At 36.7% G+C, this 24,111-nt stretch overlaps 1 protein-coding gene and 1 pseudogene across 1 annotated transcript in view; one reads left to right on the top strand and one right to left on the bottom strand.

Annotated features, from left to right (window-relative positions):
• The window catches only part of MALRD1 (MAM and LDL receptor class A domain containing 1), a 792,972-nt gene that overhangs the window by 461,812 nt on the left and 307,049 nt on the right, over positions 1-24,111 (bottom strand). The window contains exons 23-25 of the mRNA XM_043564232.1: positions 10,020-10,176; positions 6,133-6,243; positions 1,826-2,039 (exon numbers count right to left, since the gene is read on the bottom strand). Of these exons, the coding sequence (XP_043420167.1) occupies positions 1,826-2,039; positions 6,133-6,243; positions 10,020-10,176 (482 nt within the window). The remainder of the gene's footprint in view (positions 1-1,825; positions 2,040-6,132; positions 6,244-10,019; positions 10,177-24,111) is intronic.
• On the top strand, positions 13,840-22,132 carry LOC122474056 (annotated as a pseudogene).

The raw sequence follows: 24,111 nt of genomic DNA, 5'->3' as shown, positions 1-24,111 counted from the left end.
TTTAACTATTAAAAAATGGCATCAAATTTGATCTTGAGAAAGAGATACATTTGCCACATGACTATAAAATTCAAAAGCAAAATGTCTGTTCTATTTGACTGATAACCTAAGAGATTTCTGTGATACTGAAATGAAAGTGACAATGAAGAAAATGTAAAAGCATCTGATGCAGAAAGTAACTAAATATGCAGAAAATATTTATAAGGTAAAGATATATATTAATATAGAATTCAAAAGTCGCCAAATAGTTTTGCTTGGTTCATCTGTGGTAACAACAGATGTAAGAAATAATCCACAACTAAAGGAACAGTTACATGATATAAATAGGACTTCTACATGTATAACATTTTTATATGTCTTTTTAAGGTTCGGTTTTACACATAGCTGGAAGGGGAGCTTGGACAAAGAAGTGAATCATAAAATACCTGATTCTATGACCAAATCTGTCAACATCAGTCTTAAAACTGACAAAACATAACCACGTCTGTTAAGAGCTTCATCTATGGAATGCACTAATAATATGTGTCCCACTCACCCTGCAGGGCTTCTATGAAGATCAGGTAGAGATTAGTAGATAAAAGGGCTTTGAAATGTAAAAGTTCTATACAAATGTGAGCTCTTCTTACACTGAAGTTGTTCTGGATATTCCAGATTTGGTTCAACAGACCAAAAACAAAAACAAAACAATAAAAGGCTCAGACTATAATATTCTTGCTCAGAAATTATTACAAACAGAATAATTTGTCAACCTTCATTTTGACAATCTGTATTCAGCTCATTTGCAATGAGATGAGGTAATCACTGGACTGCATTGCACAATTTACAGACTTACCCAAATGAGCATATATGGCCCATTTAGCTGAGGGTATCTTAATAGGTGCTGTTTATTATGAATTGGTCTCCTGCAATATCATATAATTGATACATATATCCTTTAGAAGATCACTTTGTCTAATATATTACCTGGGTATTTATTTTTTTTAACAATTTATCGCATCTCATAATTTACATAAAGGAATGACAACTCTAAAATGCATCAAAGGATAGAGGCTTGTCAGCCCTGCATGAATTGGCTTTGATGGATGCTTTGCTTGTCTTTTCTCCAAAACTTGCCTTCACATGAGAAATATTTGTTTCCATTCTGTTTGTCTTTGAAGACGCTTGTTTCCCAATCTATAGCCAGTTATCTCAAACACACCAAGCTCCCAACTCGATTTTTAAATGTTTATTTATTTTTAAGAGACACAGCATGAGTGGGGAGGTGCAGAGAGAGAGGGGGACAGAGGATCTAAAGCAAGATCTGTGCTGACATCAGTGAGCCCGACGCAGGGCTTGAATTCATGAATGCTGAGATAATGACCTGAGCTGAAGTTGGATGCTCAACCGACTGAGCCTCCTAGGTGCCCCCACCAACTTGTTTTAATGTTTTTGTTTGTTTTTGACAGAGACAGAAAGTGAGTGGGGGAGGGGCAGGAAGAGAGGGAGACAGAGAACCCGAGGCAGGCTCCAGGCTCTGAGCTGCCAGTACAGAGCCCGATGAGGGGCTCGAACTCGTGAACCATGAGATCATGACCTTAGCAGAAGTCAGACGCTTAACCGAATGAGCCATCCAGGCACCCCCCCAACTCATTTTAAAATGAATTACAGTTCTAAATTTAGTGCTGAGAGAAAGAAAGAAACATATTTAAATAGGTCAATCACCTTACCTGCTCTGGGTGCTGAACCATACATACTTTTTCTATGTTTCAGCAATTAACACACCACATACAGTGCAAGGTTGCAGGAGATAAAGGCAAAAGCAAGGAAACAGAAAACTTCCACTTACTGCAAATGAAAGGAGACTCATCTGAATTATCAGCGCAATCATTCACAAAATCACACAGCTTGTCCTTTGCAATGCAGTGCCTGTTTGCACACGTGAATTCTTGAGCAGTACACTTTCTGTCTGGGCTAAGTAGGGGGGAACAATCTTGAAAGGAAATATCATCCACTGCTACATCTCCCATGTAACTGACACCACGCTTTGCCCTGAGGACAATCTTTAAAAAAAAAAAAAAAGAAAGAAAGAAAGATGTCAATTGAGCCGTCCAAGCATTCAAAAATTGAGGCAAACATTAAATACAGGATTATCAGGCTGGAATCTTGCAACAATACTCCCATAATGAAACTGACCCAGGAAGTCTGAGGGTCATGTGATATCTGTGCCACCCTCAACAACTAAAATGTGAAAATGGCAATATCAGTGCCTCTTGTTTAGATTTTTAGGACAGGTGGCACCGAAAACCTGTAGGAGCCACAAACCCACCCACTGCTGCCTCTGTGGTTCTCTGATCCAAAACAATACCTGCTCATTTCTTACAGCCTCACTGCATATGGAGAGGAGGCCAATCCGGTGACAGAGAGCACCAAGAGAATGAGGATGTGATGCACCCTCTATTCTGCCCAATTCTTGCCACTCCTCAGATCTATCCATCCCAACTATGTGAAAGCAAAGATATCAAACCTCAATAACATGAGCTGTTTTTTTTTTAATTTCCCACATCTTTGAAATTAAAAAGATTTGGATTTGCCTTTGATTAATGTATGTGGTGAACAAAATCCTTATGTGTTCCACTGTTTGACAGCGAGCTTCCATTTATATGGAATCCAAAAGAATTAGAAATGATTAGAAATAATAACAGGAGTTGCTAAAATGTTTAGAAATCCCACCTTCAGTTTGTGACATTACCACTGCTTAGACGAACAATGAACACTGTTTCATGGAACATAAATAGTCACAAACTGTTTAGTTTCAAATTTCTGAGTGAGATTAACTCAAAGTACTTCTGTTATATTTCTCTGCATGCCAAATATCTGTGTGTTAAGATAAGAAGTATTCATAAATTTTATTATTTTTTAAGTTTTGTTTGTTTGTTTGTTTGTTTGTTTTTGTGAGAGAGAAGGAGATAGAGCGTGAGAGAGGGAGGGGCAGAGAGAAAGGGAGACACAGAATCTGAAGCAGGCTCTGGGCTCTGAGCTGTCAGCACAGAGCCTGACGTGGGGCTAGAACTCACGAGCTATGAGATCATGACCTGAGCCAAAGTCGTACACTTAACCAGCTGAGCCACCCATGCACTCCAGAAGTATTCATATATTCTAAAGAAAATTTAGAACAGTTAGAAATGAATTAACAAGGACTAAAGATTTACCTCAGTGATTTTATACAAATATTTATTGTGCAAACTCAAGAGCACCTTTTCACCAAATCTAAACAATCATTTTTCATGAAAGAATTATCATTTTCCCTAAGATGTGTTATCCTTTTATATGACTATATGAAAACCTACATGTTTTCCTTTTAAGATGAGATGATAGAATAAATGCAAATAATGTCTCTCAAATTATCAAAACAAAAAATAAAAATTAAATATCAAAAATTCACATAACAAATTTATATAAATTGTTCTTCATAACAGATATGCTGGAAAAGAAAAATAAATATGATAGACTGAGAGATTGGAAATTATTAAAAAGAGGCAAAACTGGAAAAAATAATAAGGACTACAATGTTTTTATAAGTAAATACTGATACACAAAAGGAAAAGGGTTCTCTATTGTCTGGATACATCTAACCATTTAAATATGTGATGCAATGTTCTGTAAATAAGAAATCAGATAAGTGTTCCCTTATTAATTTGTTCGTGTGCAGGCCTATAGACAGAATCTCAGGTATCTGCCATGTCCAAATGATGAAATCATTGCTTATGATCCCAATGGTCCATAAAATGTTAAGAGTCCATAGACTTGAATACGGATTACCCTTTTCTAAAAGAGTAATTATATATTTTTTTCAGTAGAATAAAAGCAGGGTCAACTATCTTGAAAAAGCTGGGAAGCAATATGGCATAGCAGTTGGATTATGGACTGGTAGATAAAATGTCTATGTTTAAAGCCTATATAAGCCATTTTGTAAAATACAACTACAGTAAGTTTCCTAATGTGCAGGTCTTTCTGTATTCTAACCTAGAAAATGGGGACCGTGATTATGCAATTATTGGAAACACTAAAGGAATAAACATTTCAGAGTCATGGTATAGTACTTAGCATTTATGAAGAGCTATGTGAATAACTGTTCTAGTTATATACAAAACATTTTAAATAAATACTCTGTTTAAGTTTGAGGGCTCCCAAATAAAACTCTGAAAACCACCCAGTGCTGATTCAGATATTTCAAAAAATATCTTCTACTCTTACTCAACGATTAGATGTATTCCTCTTTCTGAGGTGAAAGGGAATCGTATTGTAAAAATGGAAGAATCATGGAGAGTATGCCTGGCTCATCACTCTATCTCCAGTGCATGGGAATGAGCTTTGCCCATGGTAGGGTGCTTAATAAGTTTGTATTGTAGGAATGAGTGAATCACAAAAAACATCAAATATTTACAAGCCATTAATATCTAAGTTTAAGATTCAAACAACATGGGCATATTCCTCTTCAATAAAATTTCAATAAATGACAAACCAAATTTCAGAAAGGCTAAATTAATAATTAATTCTTCCTGCTGAAATCTCCTTTGTTATTTTGAACATGATTTTACTATATAAGCATTCTGCTTGCACAGAACTAGGTAAGAATTCATTGCTTGGGGTAGAGCCTATGTCTGGCAGCAGCAAAATCTTCTACATGTTCTTGCTGAGGCTCAGTTAAAAGACCTTGGACACCGAACAGGTGGAATCATTTTGATATTAAATTTCATGTTGTGTAATATGAAATTGCAGTCCAAAAATTGCACCTTCAGGGTGAACTTATTTCTTCTCAGTTTACTAAATTAAATACAAATGACCCATAAGAAAAATGGACTCCAGTGAGAGATCAAAAATATGTGGAATTCATGGGGTGCCTGGGTGGCTGAGTCAAGTAACCGTCCAACTTCGGCTTAGGTCATGATATCATCGTTTGTGGATTCAAGCCCCTCATTGGGCTTTGCACTGACATTGTGGTGACTGCTTGAGATTCCCTCTCTCTCCCTCTCTCTCTGTCCCTTCCCCACTTGCACTCTGTCTCAAAATAAATAAACCTTTAAAAAATATACATGGAATTTATAACACCTATCATTCCAAGAAATTGGGGACAATGCTCTCTGTATCAATGCCTTTAGACAGCTGTAGCTGGTCTGGGCTTCCACTGGAATTGAGAAGGGCTGATCTATCAGACACAGCACATGACTGTACCTCCTGAATATTCACAGGAGAACTGGCTACTATTTCTACTTATGCAGAGGACCGGAAACACAATAATTAGCCAAGATATTGTATCTTCTATCTAGAGATAAATGGTTTTAAATTCATGAGATTAAGCTTTGTGCAGTTAAGACTAAGAAAAGTTCCCAGCATAAATACCTCTGGATTCTCACTCTCCAGATCCAGGTCTTAAAAATCTTAATAGCTAAGCCTCATCTTCCAAGAAAACCCCTCTTCTGCGAAACACACACACACACACACACACACACACACACACACACACACACACACGTTCACGAGCTCTTATTTTCTTGATAATCCATAAAAAACAAAACCCATACCAATTACCTTGGCAAGTAATTATCTTCAGTTCAAGCATTTTAATCTATGCCCTATGTGTTCTTTTTGTTTTAATTATTAGATACATATGGGTCTTATCCTAATATTATTGCCATCTCCATGAAGGCAAAAATACAGCATCACACAATTTCGTGCCTCCCCAAAATATTTTTGAATTAAGTAAATTATCTCTAATAAATTTCAACAACATAATGTGCTTTCAAAAGTCTGTCGTTTTAATTAGGTTTGAAATAAATTTACATAATTACTCCAAAGTCCCTGAGAATACATTTGTTAATAGGGGGAGGTGTTCTTTATATGAGGTAGGCCGATTATGAAGTGGAGCATGGTTGGCATTACATATTCCTAGAATATGGTTGTCTAACTAGGAGGAATTAGGACATCTGAAGCTCTAAGTTCCTTATGGAAATTCTACATGGAGTGGCAGGCATTCACGTAACACATCAGAAAGGGGATGGGAGGGCAGGAAGGCCATGAGCAGAGGAAATAAAGTAGGATTAGAGAAAAAAATCAACAGAATTTCTTCATCACCCAACTACTTGGATTACAAACCTGTATATGTGATTGAACGCCTAAAAACACTTCTACTCTTTTCCACTGTGCACCCTGCTGTCCACTTTGAGCCCACAATTTAGAAGTAACATTGTCTTTCTTGCTGAGTACCTACAGAAATAAATCAAGTAAGAGGTGTTAAAATATTCTGTCTTGATAAATTTTAAACATTTAGAATTCTCCCAGTGATTTTTTTAAATTTTAATATCAACATGAATTCCCTTGGAGAAAAGCAGGGACATTTTTCATTAGATGTCTTTGTTTTCTGTACAGCAATGTGTCTCCAGGGTACCTCACAAGCTTTGTGTAATAAAAGTCTACATGAATATCTGTCAGTCAAGTCCAAAGGATCTGGGCAACATTTAATTAAGAGCTCTTAACCACATCAGCTTTTAAAAACCTGACAGCAGTAACTATTGGAATTTTATGAATTAAATAATATTCATGGAGTCGACTAAAAGCACTTATTACTTCACTTATTACTTACTAAAGCGCTTTTTCAAGATGACTTTACTTCCTTATCCTCTTGGGTTCAATAGGGACAGTGGTGTTATAGTGGGAGCCCATTCAATATTTTTAACAGCACACGTGGGTGGTACGTGTGGGCACTGACTCATGCTGTGATGGTAAGAGCTCCCTACCCAAGAGCCTTGAAAGCTCAAATTCTCCCCAGTACTATATCCTTATTCCGAAGGGAAATTCAGATTTGTCTTAGGAGACAAATTATCATGGCTCTCCTAGAATGCTACAAAATGAGCCAACAAGAGAGTAACTGAAGAGAACAGGGACAGGATAAAACAATTCCACATTTTAAAGTTAATTGACTTAGATGGCTAATTTAATTATATCACATTACTTTTTAAAAATACAATGTGTACAACCAAAAGAATCATTCTGGTAAAGGGTTTGTGAAGGTTTTGACTTTCGAAAGTGGAGGTAATCCTGTCATGGTTTTGTTACTGCTTTATTTATGATTAAATTCAAACAGTTATTTTTCTTGGAGTATAATTAACAAACTATTATAGCAGTAGAGTTTTTAGAACCTTTAGAATTTCTAATATGAGACTAACAAAAATACCACCAAAGTTTTGCTACATATATAATTTAAGTTAAAATAACGTATTTTCAAGGTCAAGAAAATACAATTTCTAAAAAAATAAAAATCATTTTTGATGAATACTTTTAAAAAATATGGGAAATAGATCTTTATACACATACCACTCTATATATAAATCACTATGAAAATGTATTCATGCACAAAAAATAATATCACACATTACTATTTTAATTATTTGAAAACTAATTACTTATATTTTAATGATATCTTATAATTTTTCACCTACTAATACAAACTTGTACCTGAAAAAAAGAATTTTTCAGATAATTAATTCTTAATCATAAAATACACCAGCTAAATAATTCTCATTTTTCTGATGAAAACCCTGCAGTAAGTTGTACTGATTGTTTTGCCAAAAACCATTTTTTGAAAGCCAATGTAAAAGAAGTGATAAGCTGTGGAGTGCCTGGGCGGCTTAGATGGGTAAGTGTGTGACTTCAGCTCAGGTCATGATCTCACAGTTTGTAAGTTCAAGCCCTGCATCGGGCTCTCTGCTGTCAGCACAGAGCCTGCTTGGGATCTTCTGTCTCTCTCTCTGTCTCTCTTTCTCTCTCTCTTTCTGCCCCTCCCCTGCTCATGCTCTTTCTCTCTCTCTCTCTCTCAAAAATAATAAAAGCATCTAAAAATTTTATAGAAAAAAAGTAAGTTGTAACTTTAATTCGTAAGACTCCTGAATGGTTTTAGATTGTTAAATATGGACACATACTTCTTTAGAAACAAGTTTATTTTTAAATCATTACAGGTAAGGAGTCTGACCTATAATGAACAAGATAATTCTTCTAAAACCGATATATAAATTTAACATATTTCCAGGTAAACAAGTAAACCATAAAAACTACCTATATTTGTGAAATATGTGTATCTAAAACTTATTTGGAAAAATAAATGTTTAATACAGTCAGGAAAATCTTAGATTAATAGAGTGATCAAATGGAGAGCCAAAGTACCTAATTTTAAAATTATACTCAAGGTATGGGGAAGATGTGGTTAAGCAGCTGGTCTGCAGTCTGTTTCTCTCTCTTCATTGGACAGCATGTAACCTAACTGTAAACTCTTGGCAAATATGCTAAACATGGACTTCTTGGCAAACAAATTGATGGTATTTGACAAGGGGAGAGCCCTTTTCTGTGCCTGCTTTTAGCAAGATATCCCTGCTCTAAAACTGCTCGAGCTAAACAATTCTAGGACTTTGGGATTTATCGTTCAGACATGGCTTCCTGGAAAGTGCTACAAAGGCTATGAAACAGTACAAATGGAGATGTTTGAAAACTGAGTTGGCTTATTCTGTGTAAATGATGCATCTCTACATATTACTTAAAACCTCATATATTATATATGGCACAGCCAATATGGGAAAACAGGATCTAGGGATCTGCATTGAGATTCAAGAACCTCTCTCTGGTTTGCTTGTATAACTTGGTCTTCTAAAAGAAGCCAGGACCCTCTGGAAAAACAGATAACTCCAGGGATGGAACAGGATAAAAGTAACAGAAGTCTGGAACATCTGCTTAGACAGACATGAAGGAAATGCTCAAAGACTGATGGGCTTGTCAAAGAGACAAAAAGTCAGCTTAAAGAGTATCCTATGAGCATATCTGGGGCAAGGTAACAATCAATAAATAATAATAGATGATAACAAACTGAATACAAAACGAACCCATGAATCCACACTGATTTAAGTCAATAAATGGAGAGCTAAATGGAGAAGTGATTTTGTTGGTGGTGGTGTGGGTGATGGTGTTTTGTACAATAGAAAACCAATGTACAAATGTAAACAGAATAATGGAGTTAAAAAATCACAATTAAGCCATCATCATAGTCAAATTAATTCCAGCGAAAAATATTAAAGAATGCAAAAACTAGCAAGTAAAATTGACTTGAGAACAGGATTTTACATACCATCAAAATATCTCTTCACAAAATATTTATTGATAACACAGGGTATAAAAATAATGAGACCTATAGATATCATAAACTACCATTAGGATGCAATTAAAAGAATACAATATTGATAATATTATAACAAACATACATATTTAACATTAAATCTAAAATGAGTAGATTCTACATACTGGATTAGACTATAATATTTTAAAATACCAAGGTCCTAAGAGTCTAGAGAAGATTAAGGAATTATTCCAATTTGAAAAGCACTACAAAGAAATAACTGGGTACAATAAGTGATCCTGTATGGAATTTTTCCAATAAAAGATAATACTGGGACAATGGACCAAAAAAAAAAAAATAGGAACTCTGAGTAAAGGTTATATTGGAGTTATCTGTGAGATTATTGAAACAGTTTGAGACAGTCTAAACAGTAATTCTGAAAACAGTTTCATTTTTTTCACAAGGAAAAAATTGAAAAAAGATAATTGGGAAACGTAGCAGCAATACCATCAGTATGAAGAGTGCCCACTCAAACATCACCAAAGTGTGTCTAATCCATATGCACTATTCTCAGAACATTGGTATTCTTAGAACATTGGTACTAAAGCCTACATGAAACATTTCAAGTACAAAACTGTATTACAGAAGCTGTAACCTCGTAGTAAAGATAATAACCATAAACCAAATAGTAAAGCCAATATCCTACTAGCCATTCAGGTCCCATTCTGCTAAAGTTCTCTTTCAATCATACCATGGTGAAACTAGTAAGGCGCTGACAATTATCCATTGTCACTTATTAGCAAACTATATTTTAATACCACTAGACTGTACCGTATGAGTTTTTATAGAGAAGTTTTAAAAAGTACAATTGCTTAAGTAATACCTGGAGAGAACCAACCGTCGCCCCATTCATGTGAGTCCAGAACACCAGAGTACATTTTGGTCCCGTGCGTGAAATAACAGGAGTGAATATATCAGCCATATCACCAAACTTTCCATTTGAGCTATCAGCATACAGATACCAGCCATCTGTGGTATTTCTGGGGAAAGTACAAAGCATTTATCAGATTAAAAAAAAAACAATAAAACAGAAGAGAATCATAAACTATAATACAGTTCATCATTTTTTGGGTATACTTTATATAGTTCATCATTGACCACAATTTATTGCTCTATAAGTTTTCCTAAAGTATAATAATGTTTTATAGCATCATGATAACTCATAATCTTCAACAGAAATAATTATTCTACTGCCTCTTACTTGTAGCCAAGAGATTGCCACAGTCTGTTCAAGACTGGCTACATCTGACCCCTTTCTGGGCACTGGGGACTAAGATAGCAGGCCTTGGCCTCATCTCATCCCTGAGACATTAGGACAGGAGAGTGGGAAGTCTTTCCTCCCACCCAGACGAGTTTTGCCCCCACAGATGCCTTTCTAAGGGAGTGTATTCAACGTTCATTTAAGACATAGCCTATTTGGGGGCACCTGGGTGGCTCAGTGAGTTGAGCATGTGACCGACCCCGACCCAGATCACAATCTTGTGGTTCACAAGTTCGAGTGCCACCCCTGGCTCTGTGCTGACAGTTGGGAACCCAGAACTTAGAGCCTGGAGCCCGGGCCCAGAGCCTCTTCAGATTCTGTGTCTCTGTCTCTGCCTCTCCCTCTCTCTGCCCCTTCCCACCGCGTCCTCTGTCTCTCTCGCTCTTTCAAAAATAAATAAAACATTTAAAAAAGTGTTTAAAGTGGGGTGCCTGCGTGGCTCAGTCGGTTAAGCGTCTGACTTCAACTCAGATCACGATCTCGCGGTCTGTGAGTTCGAGCCCCGTGTCGGGCTCTGGGCTGATGGCTCAGAGCCTGGAGCCTGCTTCCGATTCTGTGTCTCCCTCTCTCTCTGCCCCTCCCCCGTTCATGTTCTGTCTCTGTCTCAAAAATAAATAAACGTTAAAAAAATAATAATAATAAATAAATAAATAATGTTTAAAGAAATAGCCTAATTACAGCTGGAGGAGAAATGTGCCCAACACTGGTGGAGATCTGACTCTCACTAGGGCCCTGGCCTCCTTCACAGCCCTGCCAGTAGTGGTCCCAGAGCAAATGATGGCAGAGAAGGGCACACACCCAGCATTCCCTCTGCTCCCTAACCCTGGGTTGCTAAGATCACTCAGCAGACTTTCTCACAGCCTTCTTGTGCCTGGACATTCCGTGCCTCTATCATTCCCTTCCTCCAAGATTCTCAACTCCTTGACATATTGGCTGACTCCTACAAAACCAGTGTTTGGAGCAATATGATTATTTTTGCTTCAGCCTTTTTTCTAAGAAAAGGTAAAGAGCGGGCATTGTGGGAATCTTCCTTCCACGCCTTTGCGGTGTACCTCTTCAAGAAGAGAGATTTTAATAGGATGGATGTCTGAGTTTCAACCTCAGAGTACCTTTGGTAAAAGTACTCCTTAAGGAGGGAGACCCTTAACTCTGCCCTCACCTTGCTCCATGTTGCCTGGGCTTCCAGCCCCGCCCACCAAGTGCATCTCTCACCTTTAATCCTGGGTATGCACTCCCCATATCTGGGGCATGGCTGGCTCTTGGGTTATGGCTCTCTCCTGACTCCTTTCCCCTTCCTTGGTCTGTGTGGTGGCCATACAGGCACAGCGCTACTGGAGTCGCTTAGGAACCAGCAACCTGACAAAGGCCAATCTTGGGGGTGAGGCCCAGAGATGGTACCTCGGCGATCCTTCCACACCTGGCTGGGGCACAGCCTTCAGGACGCCAGGCCCGTCTCTGATCTTGCCAGCTAGGCCTGGAGGACAAGGACTCCTGTCTAGAGAGAAGCCTTCGGAGGGGAAACCAGGAGGTGGGACTTGAGGGTTGGCTATCATAAGCTGCCTCAGCCACCATCTAGAGGTGAATGCACTGCCACCCATCGCCTGCAGGTCCCCACATCTATTTCCACGAGAGGCCACAGAAGGGAGGGACTTTATTGAAGAATATTTTGAAGAAATCTTTTGTACCCCCTGGGCCTCCTTCATCAAAACAAGGGACTATGTGCCAGAGTTTTAACGTTCATGTGTGGCTGACTTGGGTGCAAGAGAGGTTTTGACCCAGGCTCAAAAGTTAGTTTCAAATACCACTTAATAAATCTATTTTTCTTTTTTTTTTTTTTCTGGCACAGAAGCTGGTAATCTAGGACCTACATGTGAACAACTTTATGTGAATATTTTTTGTACTTAGTTTACTTGGGTTGGTAGGATACATTATATTTAAATTCCTTGAACACTGTGGATCACCCTAATGTGTATGAATGACTAAGGCTTTGTAAATTAAGGAATGTTGGCGAATAAAGTTATTTGATGGGATCAAAGAAACCAAAAAAAAAAAAAGAAATAATTATTCTACTCTTTTGATTTTAAATCCATGTATCATTAGTACAATGTGCACAAATTATGATAAAGGCTGAAATTACCAAGTCTGTAATAATTTGGTTGTGTGGGGTTTTTTTCTTACAATAATACTGCCAATAATGTGGTCAGCTTTGTACAGCGTATTTTCTTTTTTTAACATTTAATTTTTAATTGTAGTATAATTGACATACAATGGTATATTAGTTTCAGACGTACCACATACTGATTTGACAATTGTATACATTACTCAGTGCTCAGCATGATAAATGTAGTCACCATATGTCACCAAATATTATTACAACATTATTGATGATAGTCCCTAAACTGTACTTTTCATCTTTGTGACTTACTTACTTTATAACTAGAAGTTTAAAGGATATACCTCTTAACCCCCTTTACCTATTTTGTCCATTCCCTGCCCCCATCCACCTCCCCTCTGGTGGCCACTACTTTGTCCTCTGTATTTAGGAGTCCATTTTGCTTTTTGTTCATTCGTTTTTATAGATTCTGCATTTGAGCGAAATCATATTTTCATGTGGGTAAAATGGGCCCTAAAGAACTGAATATGTTTAGAAGAGGCACACAAAGAAGAAATTATATACATACATATATATACATATATATACACACACATATAAATGTATACATATATACATGTCTATATGTGTATACATTTGTATATACATATATACACACACACACACACACACACATACATATATAAAGCATGGAAAATAGAAAGGAAACTGGTCTGGGGTTCTCCTTATAGGTCTAAAAGGCTTTCAAGTCTCAAATTTAGTCTCTATTAATTTAGGTCAATTTTATTTAAATATATTTTAATAAGCTTATAGATAATTTTTAAAATGTATCTTTCCCTTCCTAGCTCCAAGTCAAAGAGAAAGAATCAGGATGAAAACAATTAAATATCAATGTAATCTTGCCATAAAAGACAGAGTTTATGCTCCCACTTTAAATATCAATTCAAAAAAAGAGATAATAAAACATTAAAGACATCTAGGTAATATGCAGCCTTTCGAAGTATTAAGTGAGGAGGTGATTTCTCACAGTATGGGCATTCTGGCACTCTGATTAATTAGATTTCTTACCACTTTCTCACCTACAGATTATGCTAGATACTATAGAATGTAAATTTGCTACTTATTAAAACCATTTTTATTTTGAAAGTTATATCTTTTTTTCTTTTTTGAGGAAAGAAATGTGAATCACCAATAGCAAATGGATGGAGAAGTTACCACATAGTTATTGAGTGAATCTTTGCAGTCTTGCCTGCCCAAGTCACTGGGAACATGATTGTGAGAAGCCCACAACAGAATTTGGCCTCTGGCCTCATCATTTACTGGGTAGACAATATTAGGCAGGTTAGTTAATCCTGCTAAATATGTTAGTTTCTTCATTTATGAGATGTTCCATGTATGGTCTTAATAAGAATCAGAAATAAAATAAGGGAATATCTAAAACAGTACCTGGCCCATTCTATGTATTTAATAAATTATAGTTGTGATTTGCAGTTATGTTTATGTCATTAGTTGCTGCTAATAGAATAAAGGATTTAGTGTCCCATAAACCACAGAGGGTATGAATTAAGACCGTTTTTAAGAGGCAGAACTATTAATCTGAATTATGTCTCAATAAGTAAGCACTTCCAGTTTTGTTCCTTGTGTGTTTAATATCCCAAGATCCTAGGGATAACAAGAACAGAAATGAATATATAATTTATTCATAGATTCACTGAGACCCAGCACAATTTCCACAGACATTTCTTCCTAGTTATTGACAGATTCTAAGCTTCATCTAGAAATCTAAAGGACTAAGAATAGCAAATTTTAATGTACAGAAAAACAAAAAGAATTTAATAGGTCAATTCATTATAAATGTGGAATAATCAAGACAGAGCAGTACTGAAGTAAAGATAGGAAAATGGACCAGATAAATGGACAAAACACTCCTGAAACCAATTCACATATATTTGTACACCTGATTTTGAAAAGTTTGATTCTTCAAAGCACTAAAGGAAAAGACAAGCTTTTCAATGTGGACTGAATAAATCAGGTAGCAATGTGGGGGGAAAAACAAAACTTGCCTCTATTTCACAGCTTTAAAAAATAATGAATTCCAGGTAGATTGTACCTTGAATATAGAGGGTGAAACAATAAAGTTTCTCTAAAATAACCTACTAGGGGCACCTGGATGACTCAGTCTGTTAAACATCTGACTTCAGACCAGGTCATGACCTCACGGTTCGTGAATTCAAGCCCTAGGTCGGGCTCTGTGCTGACAGCTCAGAGACTGGAGCCTGCTTTGAATTCTGGCCTCCTTCTCTCTCTGCCCCTCTCCCACACATGCTCTGTCTCTCTCTCAAAAATAAATATTAAAAAAAAGAAAAGAAGATAACCTAATAATATCTTTATGATGTGGAAGAAAGTTTTAATAATATATAAAAATTTCTAACCATAGGGGAAATATTTAAAAATGGGACTATATTCAAATTAAGGATTTCTGTTTATCAAAGATGCCAAAATGATGATCATAATCATCACTGAATCATCATTAGCAAATGGGAGGAAAGCATACATATCACATACATAGAATATAACACGTACTGACTGCTTACTATGTACCATGCTCTATGCTAGATGTTCAACAATGTGTGTGTGTGTGTGTGTGTGTGTGTGTGTGTGTAGGGACCATGTCTGTTTTGTTTCCTATGCAGCAAACTGGATCATAGGCCCTCAAAAAATACTTGATAAAAACGTGATAAATGAGTTTAAAATTAGTAGAACAAATGTGGAAATAAAAAGACCAATGGAGTGACAGAACTATAGATTCAGATCAAATCATTCATGAAAAGCTGATAATGTGTTTCATGCTGGGGGGAGAAAAACAACATAAGAAAAGACAAAACAAAGTGAACAGATCTGGAGACCATGGAGGAACGAAGTGACTAAAAGTCATTAATTCTGGCAATGATAAAATTATCAACAGTTCTTCAACTGGAGGTCTCTGTATGAATTGCCCAGAATTAAACACAATTAAAAACTATTCATGTGTAATTTTCCCAATTCAATATAACTTGATATAATTCAGTCACAAAGATATATATAAATTGCTAAAGAAATTCCTTATAAGTATATATCCCTGAAATATCCCCCATCTGCAAGGAAAAGAAAAAGGGGACACATATCAAGAGATTGACTTGCAAACCACAAACAACAAAACTACATTTGTGCCTTCACGTCGTACTATGAACACAGAACACAGCACTGCATCCTGTGGTCACCAATATTACATGCATTAATTGTGGGCACATGATGTATGCATGATTCCTAGTGGAAACTTGAAGAATTACACAAATACTTGCTTGTGTTTGGGATGAGATCATCCAAGCACGTACTTGCAGAGGAAATCAACCCACCCCATGGAATGGGCAAAGCAGTAATGACCATACCTAACAATGCTGTCACCCACAAAATATCAGTATCTCTCTACTGGCCTTAAAATTGTCCTTTCTCATATAAGGTAGGAAGTAGGATGTTTTATAGGCACATATATTTTCTAATAAAACATATCGTAAACCACATAGGAAGTGTTATAAGACAAAGAAAGTGTTACACACCCAGCAGTTGCACAAGGAAAGATACTGGGTGATGATGTACAGGTCAGTTAAAAAGTGATTATAAAAAGAGATCTTACTTACCGTCCATGTTATTTTTTAAAAAGTCTCCTAGGCCTCATAGGATAATCAGTTTCTAAAGTCTTAACCATGACATAAATTAAGCAATTAAAATATTGAATATTTTCCCTTATTTGAGAATCTCGTGGGTATTCACCCTAAATAAATTAGTAAGAAAAAAAATATCCTTGCAAGGACAAGTCAAATTATTTCTGGGTGAGATAAACTAACCTGTGATCCTATACATATACAACATCAGGGACATATTGTCCAGGAGTATTCTTTGGGTTGAAAAAATACCTTTTAATTCATTCTGATACTATAGGCCTTTTTTTTTTAACATTTATTTTTGAGACAGAGACAGAGCATGAATGGGGGAGGGGCAGAGAGAGAGGGAGACACAGAATCGGAAGCAGTCTCCAGGCTCTAGCCATCAGCCCAGAGCCCGACACGGGGCTTGAACTCAAGGACCTTGAGATCGTGACCTGAGCTGAAGTCGGACGCTTAACTGACTGAGCCACCCAGGCGAAGCACTATAGGCCTTTTTCTAGCATAACGAGTGAGATGTAATCTACTAAAAGCTGTCATGGACTTTATTAGCTTCATGAGTAGCAGAAAATACAAAGTGCTCAATAGTGCAGCTCTTATAATAGTTTCCATAGCACTACCCTAATATCTGTAGTGAACCATTCTCGTGGTGTGAAACTAACTGTTCCCCTCACCTCAGCCGCCAACTTCTCTGTAGAAGACAAAATCCCTGAGCCACCAACTGCTGCCGTAGGCTTCCTAAGCAAGCCAGACTAATCAGTGTTCTCCTGTGGGATTTTTAGAATATAAAAAGGGAAAAGGAACATTCCCTCTGCAGTGTTAAATCTTACTAGCTGACTCCCCAAGTTGTGAAACCAGTTCTGCCTGATTCCAAAACTCCACACATGGCTATACTATGCTTTAGTGATGCAGAAGAAGAGTCCAAAAAAAAAAAAAAAGTTTCTATTGACTTTATTGGGCCTTTCTGAAATACACATCTGATTCTACCATCCTGCTTAGAAATCTTCAATATATCCTCACTAACTCAAAGTAAGACCCTTGAAACTAAACTGTATGCTATTGGACTACAATAAAAAGCTTTAGTGAACTATACATCTACTTACTACACACATTGTCCAGATCAGCTGACATATTTTTTTCCAGAGCACAGCTTTCTTGATGAAAGAAGCAGTGAATTAACTTGCATTCTAGTGCAAGCTCCTTATATCATCAAGTATTTGTAACTAATAGTCCACAGACTGATATTCCACACTGCAACGCTACATAACTGGGTCAGATTTTTTTTGTGAAGGCCATATAGTAAATATTTTAGGTTTTATGGGCCATAAGGTCCCTGGTACAACTATTAAACTTCTGTCTTTGTAGCATGAAAGCATCCATGGACTACTTAAATGAATTGTCACATTCCTGCTCCAATAAAACTCTATTTGCAATAAACAGGCTTCAGGCCAGAATTGGTCCACAGGCCATCCTTTGGTCACCACTATTCATTCTATGGATAAAGTCTCAATTCACTGGGATCTGACGAATAACTTTCTAAAAAAATCTGGCATCAACTTTCATACATTACTTTACTCAGACCACTCAGATATATACCCAATGCATATGTGTGTGTAATTACTTGAATACATCATGCCCTTTCTTTTCTCTGTCTCCCTTATATCTGCCTTCTTCTGAGCACTCTTATAACCTGTGCTGTTGGTCTTTCCTCTATACTACTTTCTCAACATATCTCCACAACATATCTCAAGTATATTCTCATTCCCAAGCCTTTTTAGATGCCTAGACTCAAAATTCCTTGATTCAAAATTACCCCCTTATGGAAGAATTTCAGAGCACTTATACACAACTTTTTAAATGTGTTTTTCATGTTACGTTTTAATTCACTGAATATAAAGCTTTATTCCCCAGGAGATTCTATCCATATCATGGCACGGATTTTAACTTATTTATCTACCTCACCTTGTGTATCCAGAAAGCCTTGTAAAGCGACTTAAACTCAATTGGTACTCAATAAATATTTCCTGAATCTGTTGCTTAAGTTTAAATAAAAGTGTTAGAGAATTCTTGCTTTTCTATATCAAAATTCTCCTTTACAAGTGCAAGGAATCTCAATTTAAAACACACACACACAATTTTAGCAGAATGCTTTTGGGTTTTTCTTTCCTAGTCTCATGAAATATAAATGAAGTAATGAACAACATTTGCTGAAATTTTATATAACCACCTGGGGCTTTACCAACTCAAAATTCAATATCAAATGTATCAAAGCCAACTATTTTAATTAGGCTCCCCCACAGTTCCTGTTTCAATATTGTATGACATTCACCGCAGAAAAACTCTTTGTGAGTCAAATAGAAACACACACACACACACACAAAATAACAATGGATAAATTTTAAAGCTGAAGAAATTACATAATGTGGTTGTATTTATTTGTTTATTTTCTCTTTTCAAAACAGAATTTTTAAAGGCTCATTAAAGTAATTATATTCTTTGTAAAACAGACTTTAGGCCGAAACCCCATTAGTTTCTGAGATACATAAAGTATCTGAGGTTTTTAGATCAGTCTTTAAATTGTAAGTCTTTCACTGAGAGAGTATTAAGTAATAGTTTGTCATTTAATATTTGTAACAAATCTGAGAGGCAGGATTATAACCACTACTACTTCACAGAGAAGTAAAATTAAATAACTTGTCAGTGAGATCCTTCTCCCACGTTTTTTATTCTCAACTAGTTGTCCTCTAACTATGGGGTCAGAAACAGCACATCAGGATTACCTGAGAACTTAGTTTAGTCACTAGTTCTTGGGCCCTAATACGGATATACTGAATCAAGAACTCTGGGCTAAGAGTGCCTGGGTGGCTCAGTCAGTTGAGCGTACAACTTGGGCTCAGGTCATGATCTCCTGCTTAGTGAGCCGAGCCCCGCGTAGGGCTCTGTGCTGACAGCTCAGAGCCTGGAGCCTGCTTTGAATTCTGTGTCCCGGGCTCTCTCTGCCCCTCCCCCATGAGTGCTCTCTCTCTCAAAATAAATAAACATTAAAAAAAAAAAAAGAACTTTGGGCCAGAGCTTAGCCATCTGTTCAACAAATTCTCCAACTTACTCCTGTGCATGCTAAGTTTTGAGATCCACTCTTCAAAACCACTTACGCTAACAGCTAAAATAGTACCTTCAAGTCCAAGATGCAAAATCAAGATACCAATCCAAAAGGAATACTTAGAAAAGTAGACACTCATGGGGTGCCTGGGTGGCTCAATCAGTTAAGCAACCAACTTTGGGTCAGGTCATGATCTCATGGTTCGTGGGTTTGAGCCCCGCATCAGGCTCTGTGCTGACTGCTCAGAGCCTGGAGCCTGCTTTGGATTCTGTTCTCCCTCTTTCTGCCCCTCCCCTACTCACACTCTGCCTCTCTCTCTCAAAAATGAATAAACATTAAAAAAGAAGAAGAAGAAAAAAGAAGACATTCAAGCTTAATTTTTCTTCCCAAAATAAACACTCTGGGGACAACAAATACTTGTAAGATTAAAGAATTTTTTACACTTGTTTTTCTGGCACCTTATTTTCTATTACATAGTGTGTAGAACACAGGCACTGCATTTTACTTAAAAAAAAAAAAGAAGAGTTGACTGGGAAGGGTATGATTTGGAATTCTTAGTCAAATATATTTGAGAAACTCAATGCACAGTTCCAGAGTACCATTTACACACACACACACACACACACACACACACACACACACACACACACAGAATTTGATGTAAATAATTCTTTAGGAATTGTGTAATCAACTTCCATTATACTCTCTCTTTATATAACTCACATATCCTTAATGTATTTGACCAAAAAAAATGTCACATAAGTACTCAAAAATATTTGTCAAGTTGAGTGAATGAAACAAACAACTGAAGGCTTATTTTTGAGCATTACTAGATAAATAATACCTTCTAACAAAAACTTATTGACCTAAATTTCAAAAAATAATTTAGTAATTTAAATTTTTGAGATTTTAAAAATAATTTTTAAAATTAAAAAAATACTTTATCAGATATGACCATTATTAATCCAAAATGTATTCCCATGTTACTATGAATTGAAAGTTCTATTTGTTTAAGAAATGTTTTTTTTTTCAGGCTTCAAGGCAAAGAAAATCATCAGGAATAAAGAATTTTATTACATAACGATAAAGAGGTCAATAGTACAAGAAGACCTAACAATCTTTAATGTTTATGAGCCTAAAAACCGAGTGTCCAACTATGTGAGGCAAAAACTAACAGAATTTTTTAAAAAAGCAAAAAGCAAAAACAAAAAACAGATGAATCCACTATCATCATTAGAGACTTCAACACCCCTCTTACAGAAAAGGACACATTTCACAGTCAAAAGATCAGTAAGGACAAAGGTGAACTCAACATCATTAATCAGCTGGATGTAAATGATGCCTAACACTGCTTTATCCAATAACATAAGACTATACATTCTTCTCAAGCTTACAGCGAACATCTACATCTAATAAGGACTGTTAAACAAAACATACAGAAAATTCTTAATACTTAACAATAAGAAAACAGACAACTGATTAAGAAACGGGCCAGGTTTGGGGGTGCCTGGGTGGCTCGGTTGAGCGTCGAACTTTAGCTCAGATCATGATCTCACGGTTTGTGGGTTCGAGACCCACATGGGGCTGTGTGTTGACAGCTCAGAGCCTGGAGCCTGCTGTGAATGTGTCTCCCTCTCTCTCTGACCCACTCACAGAGTCAGTCTCTCTCTCTCTCTCTCTCTCTCTCTCTCTCTCTCTCTCTCTCAAAAATAAATAAAACATTTAAAGAAATTTAAAAAAAAATGGGCCAGGTTTTTAGAGTTGTCTCTTTCCCGTCACGGGTTTTGTAGAGTCAGCTCGTGGGTCTGTGAGACCCAAAAATTGAGAGCTGCTTCAGTCCCAAGCAGCTGCACCCAGCATCTATGTGGCTGTCTCCAAGCCACAAAACAAATACTGGGAGCACAGTGGATTTCTTTTGTATTACCATGAGAAAGAGGGAAAGAAGGAAGCTGGAGAGGCTCATGAATGTTCAAAGAAGGCCAAAAAAAAAAAAAAAGATGATTAGTCTGAAAGCTAAGCTTTTCCATAAACAGTGCCATACTGTGAAAATACAAATGAAAAAGACTATCAGCATGCAGGAAAATAAAAACAGTAAACAAAAGGATGATGAAAAGTTTCCACAAGGAGCACTACTTGCATACCTTCTGGACAGGGAGGGACAGTCCCCAGCTAAAGTACTTTCCAACATGATTAAATAAAAACAAAGAGAAAGCAGGAAAATGGGAATTCCCTTTGCCCAAATTTCATGCCCAGGGACAAATGGAAGTATGAACAGTTATTTGAACAGGAAAGAAAAAAAAAAAAGTAGGCATGGTAGAAGATGGTTTCTAAAATTGCTTTGCTGGAGATGGCTTTACTCGGAAATCATCTAAATAAGAGTGATTCATTAGGTTAATGGCCTTACATTTCAAAAAGGCCCATGTAACACATCCTGAATTGAAAGCCACTTTTGGCCTGCCACTACTTGGTATAAAAAAATCTTTCACCCACACTATACACAACTTTGGGTATTATTACCAAAGGTACGATCACTGAGGTGTGAGTGAGTGAGTTGGGCCTTGTGACACAAGAAGGCAAGGTTGTATGGGAGAAACACAGCCAGGTTACACAATCCTGAAAATGATGGATGCATAAATGCAGTCTTGCTGGTTCCACAGCAGTTTCAGACGAAGAACTCCTTGTAAGTACTGAAGACTACACACCAATCAGGAAAACCACTATGATTGTGCTCGTTCTGAATACTAGCAAATATATACCTGCTGCTTATATACCTGCTGTCATCAGAATTATTTATTCCATTGTAAAAGAAATAAATTAAAACATCCCAGTTTGACAAAAAGAGAAAAAGAGAGGGGCACCTGGGTGGCTCAGTAGGTTGGGCATCCAACTTTGGCTCAGGTCATGATCTCACAGCTTGTGAGTTTGAGCCCCACATGGAGCCTGCTTTGGATCCTGTGTCTCCCTCTCTCTCTCTGCCCCTCCCCTGCTCGCGCTCTCTTTTTCTCTCCCAAAAATAAACTTGAAAGAAAGAAAGAAAGAAAGAAAGAAAGAAAGAAAGAAAGAAAGAAAGAAAGAAAGAAAGGAAGAGATGGTGAGAAAGAAAGAGACCAAACACCTGAAAAGACACCTCATGAAAGAAAATATACAGGTAGCAAATAAGCATATGAAAAGGTGCTCCATACATATGTCATCAGAGAAATGCAAATTAAAACAACAATGCAATATTACTATATACCTATTAAAATGGTCAACATCCAGAAACCAACAATATCAAATGCTGGTAGGAATGTGAAGTAATAGGAATCCTTCTTCATTAATGGTGGGAATGCAAAATTGTATAATCACTTTAACAGGCTATTTGGTAAGGTTTCTTATAAATAAATACACTCTTAATCATATGATCCAGAAATTAGGCTTCTTGGTATTTATAACCAAAGGAGATGAAATTTATGTCCAGACAAAAACCTACACATGGATGTTTATAGCAACTTTATTCATTACTCCAAAAACTTGGAAGCAAGCAAATATCCTTCTGTAGGCAAATGGATAAATAAACTTTGGTACATTCAACAATGGAATATTATTCAGCACGAAAACTAAATGAGCTATCAAGCCATGAAAAGACAAGGAAGAAACTTAAGTGTATATTAATTATGAAGTGAAAGAAGCCAATTTGAAAAGGCTACATGCTCTATGATTCCAACTACATGACATTCTAGAAAAGGCAAAACTATTGAAACAGTAAAACATTAGTAGTTGCCAGGGCTTTGGCAGGGAAAAGGGAGGGAGGAATGAACAGGCAGAGCACAGAGGATTTTTAGGACAATGAAAGTACTCTGTATTGTACTATAATTCTGGATATATGCAATTATGCATTTGTCCAAACCCATAGAATATATAACACCAAGAGTGAACTATAATGTAAAATATGGATTCTGAGTGTTTGGATAAGTCATGTAGGATCATCAATTGTAAGAAATATACTGGCATTAATTCTAGAGAATGAAGCAGGGTTCTCCTTGCACATAAGGGAAGAATCTAAAGGTACAGAAGCTGATACAAAGCAAGAGGCATTACAAATAGAAATGAAATAAAAGAAAACTACTTGATAAGTTTCAATCTGTTACACAAATGATACAGCCATTATTCAATGATTTCAATTTGAGGCAAAAATAAGTTAAAAGGGATTTTTTTTAAGTTTATTTACCTTTTTTGAGAGAGAGAGAAAAAGCGAGTGAGAGTGAGTGGGGGAGGCACAGAGAAAAAGGGGGAGAGAGACTTCCAAGCAGGCTCTGCTCTGTCAGTGCAGAGCCAGATGCAGGGCTTGAACTCATGAATGATGAAATTACGACCTGAGCTAAAATCAAGAGTAGAATGCTCAACAAACTGAGCCACTCAGGCATCCCTAAGACAGAATTCTTACTATTTTCTGAAACAATATGAGCTAGCCATGTTTGCAGTAAATACATTTATTTATTAATCTGACCTGATTAAAAAAAATCAATCTTTCCAGCACTGATCTCTAAGGCTATTTATTCAAAATTCTACTTGTAACCTCACTGGGATTTTGAAAGTTCCCTGTAATGAAACTAGCAAATTGGATTCTGCTCACTAGATTCATGACTTTATCCAGTTTTATGAAATGGACTTATAAAATTTCGGGATTGTGAAATCAATACAAGACATAGCCAAAACTTACTTTGAAACATCTTATAGATGAAATCCCAGTAGGAGAAGGGA

This window comes from Prionailurus bengalensis, chromosome B4, assembly GCF_016509475.1.
Source record: "Prionailurus bengalensis isolate Pbe53 chromosome B4, Fcat_Pben_1.1_paternal_pri, whole genome shotgun sequence".
In the NCBI taxonomy this organism is placed as follows: Eukaryota; Metazoa; Chordata; class Mammalia; order Carnivora; family Felidae; genus Prionailurus; species Prionailurus bengalensis.
The sequence above is the reverse complement of the archived record's forward strand: the minus strand, read 5'-3'. Positions and strand labels throughout refer to the sequence as shown.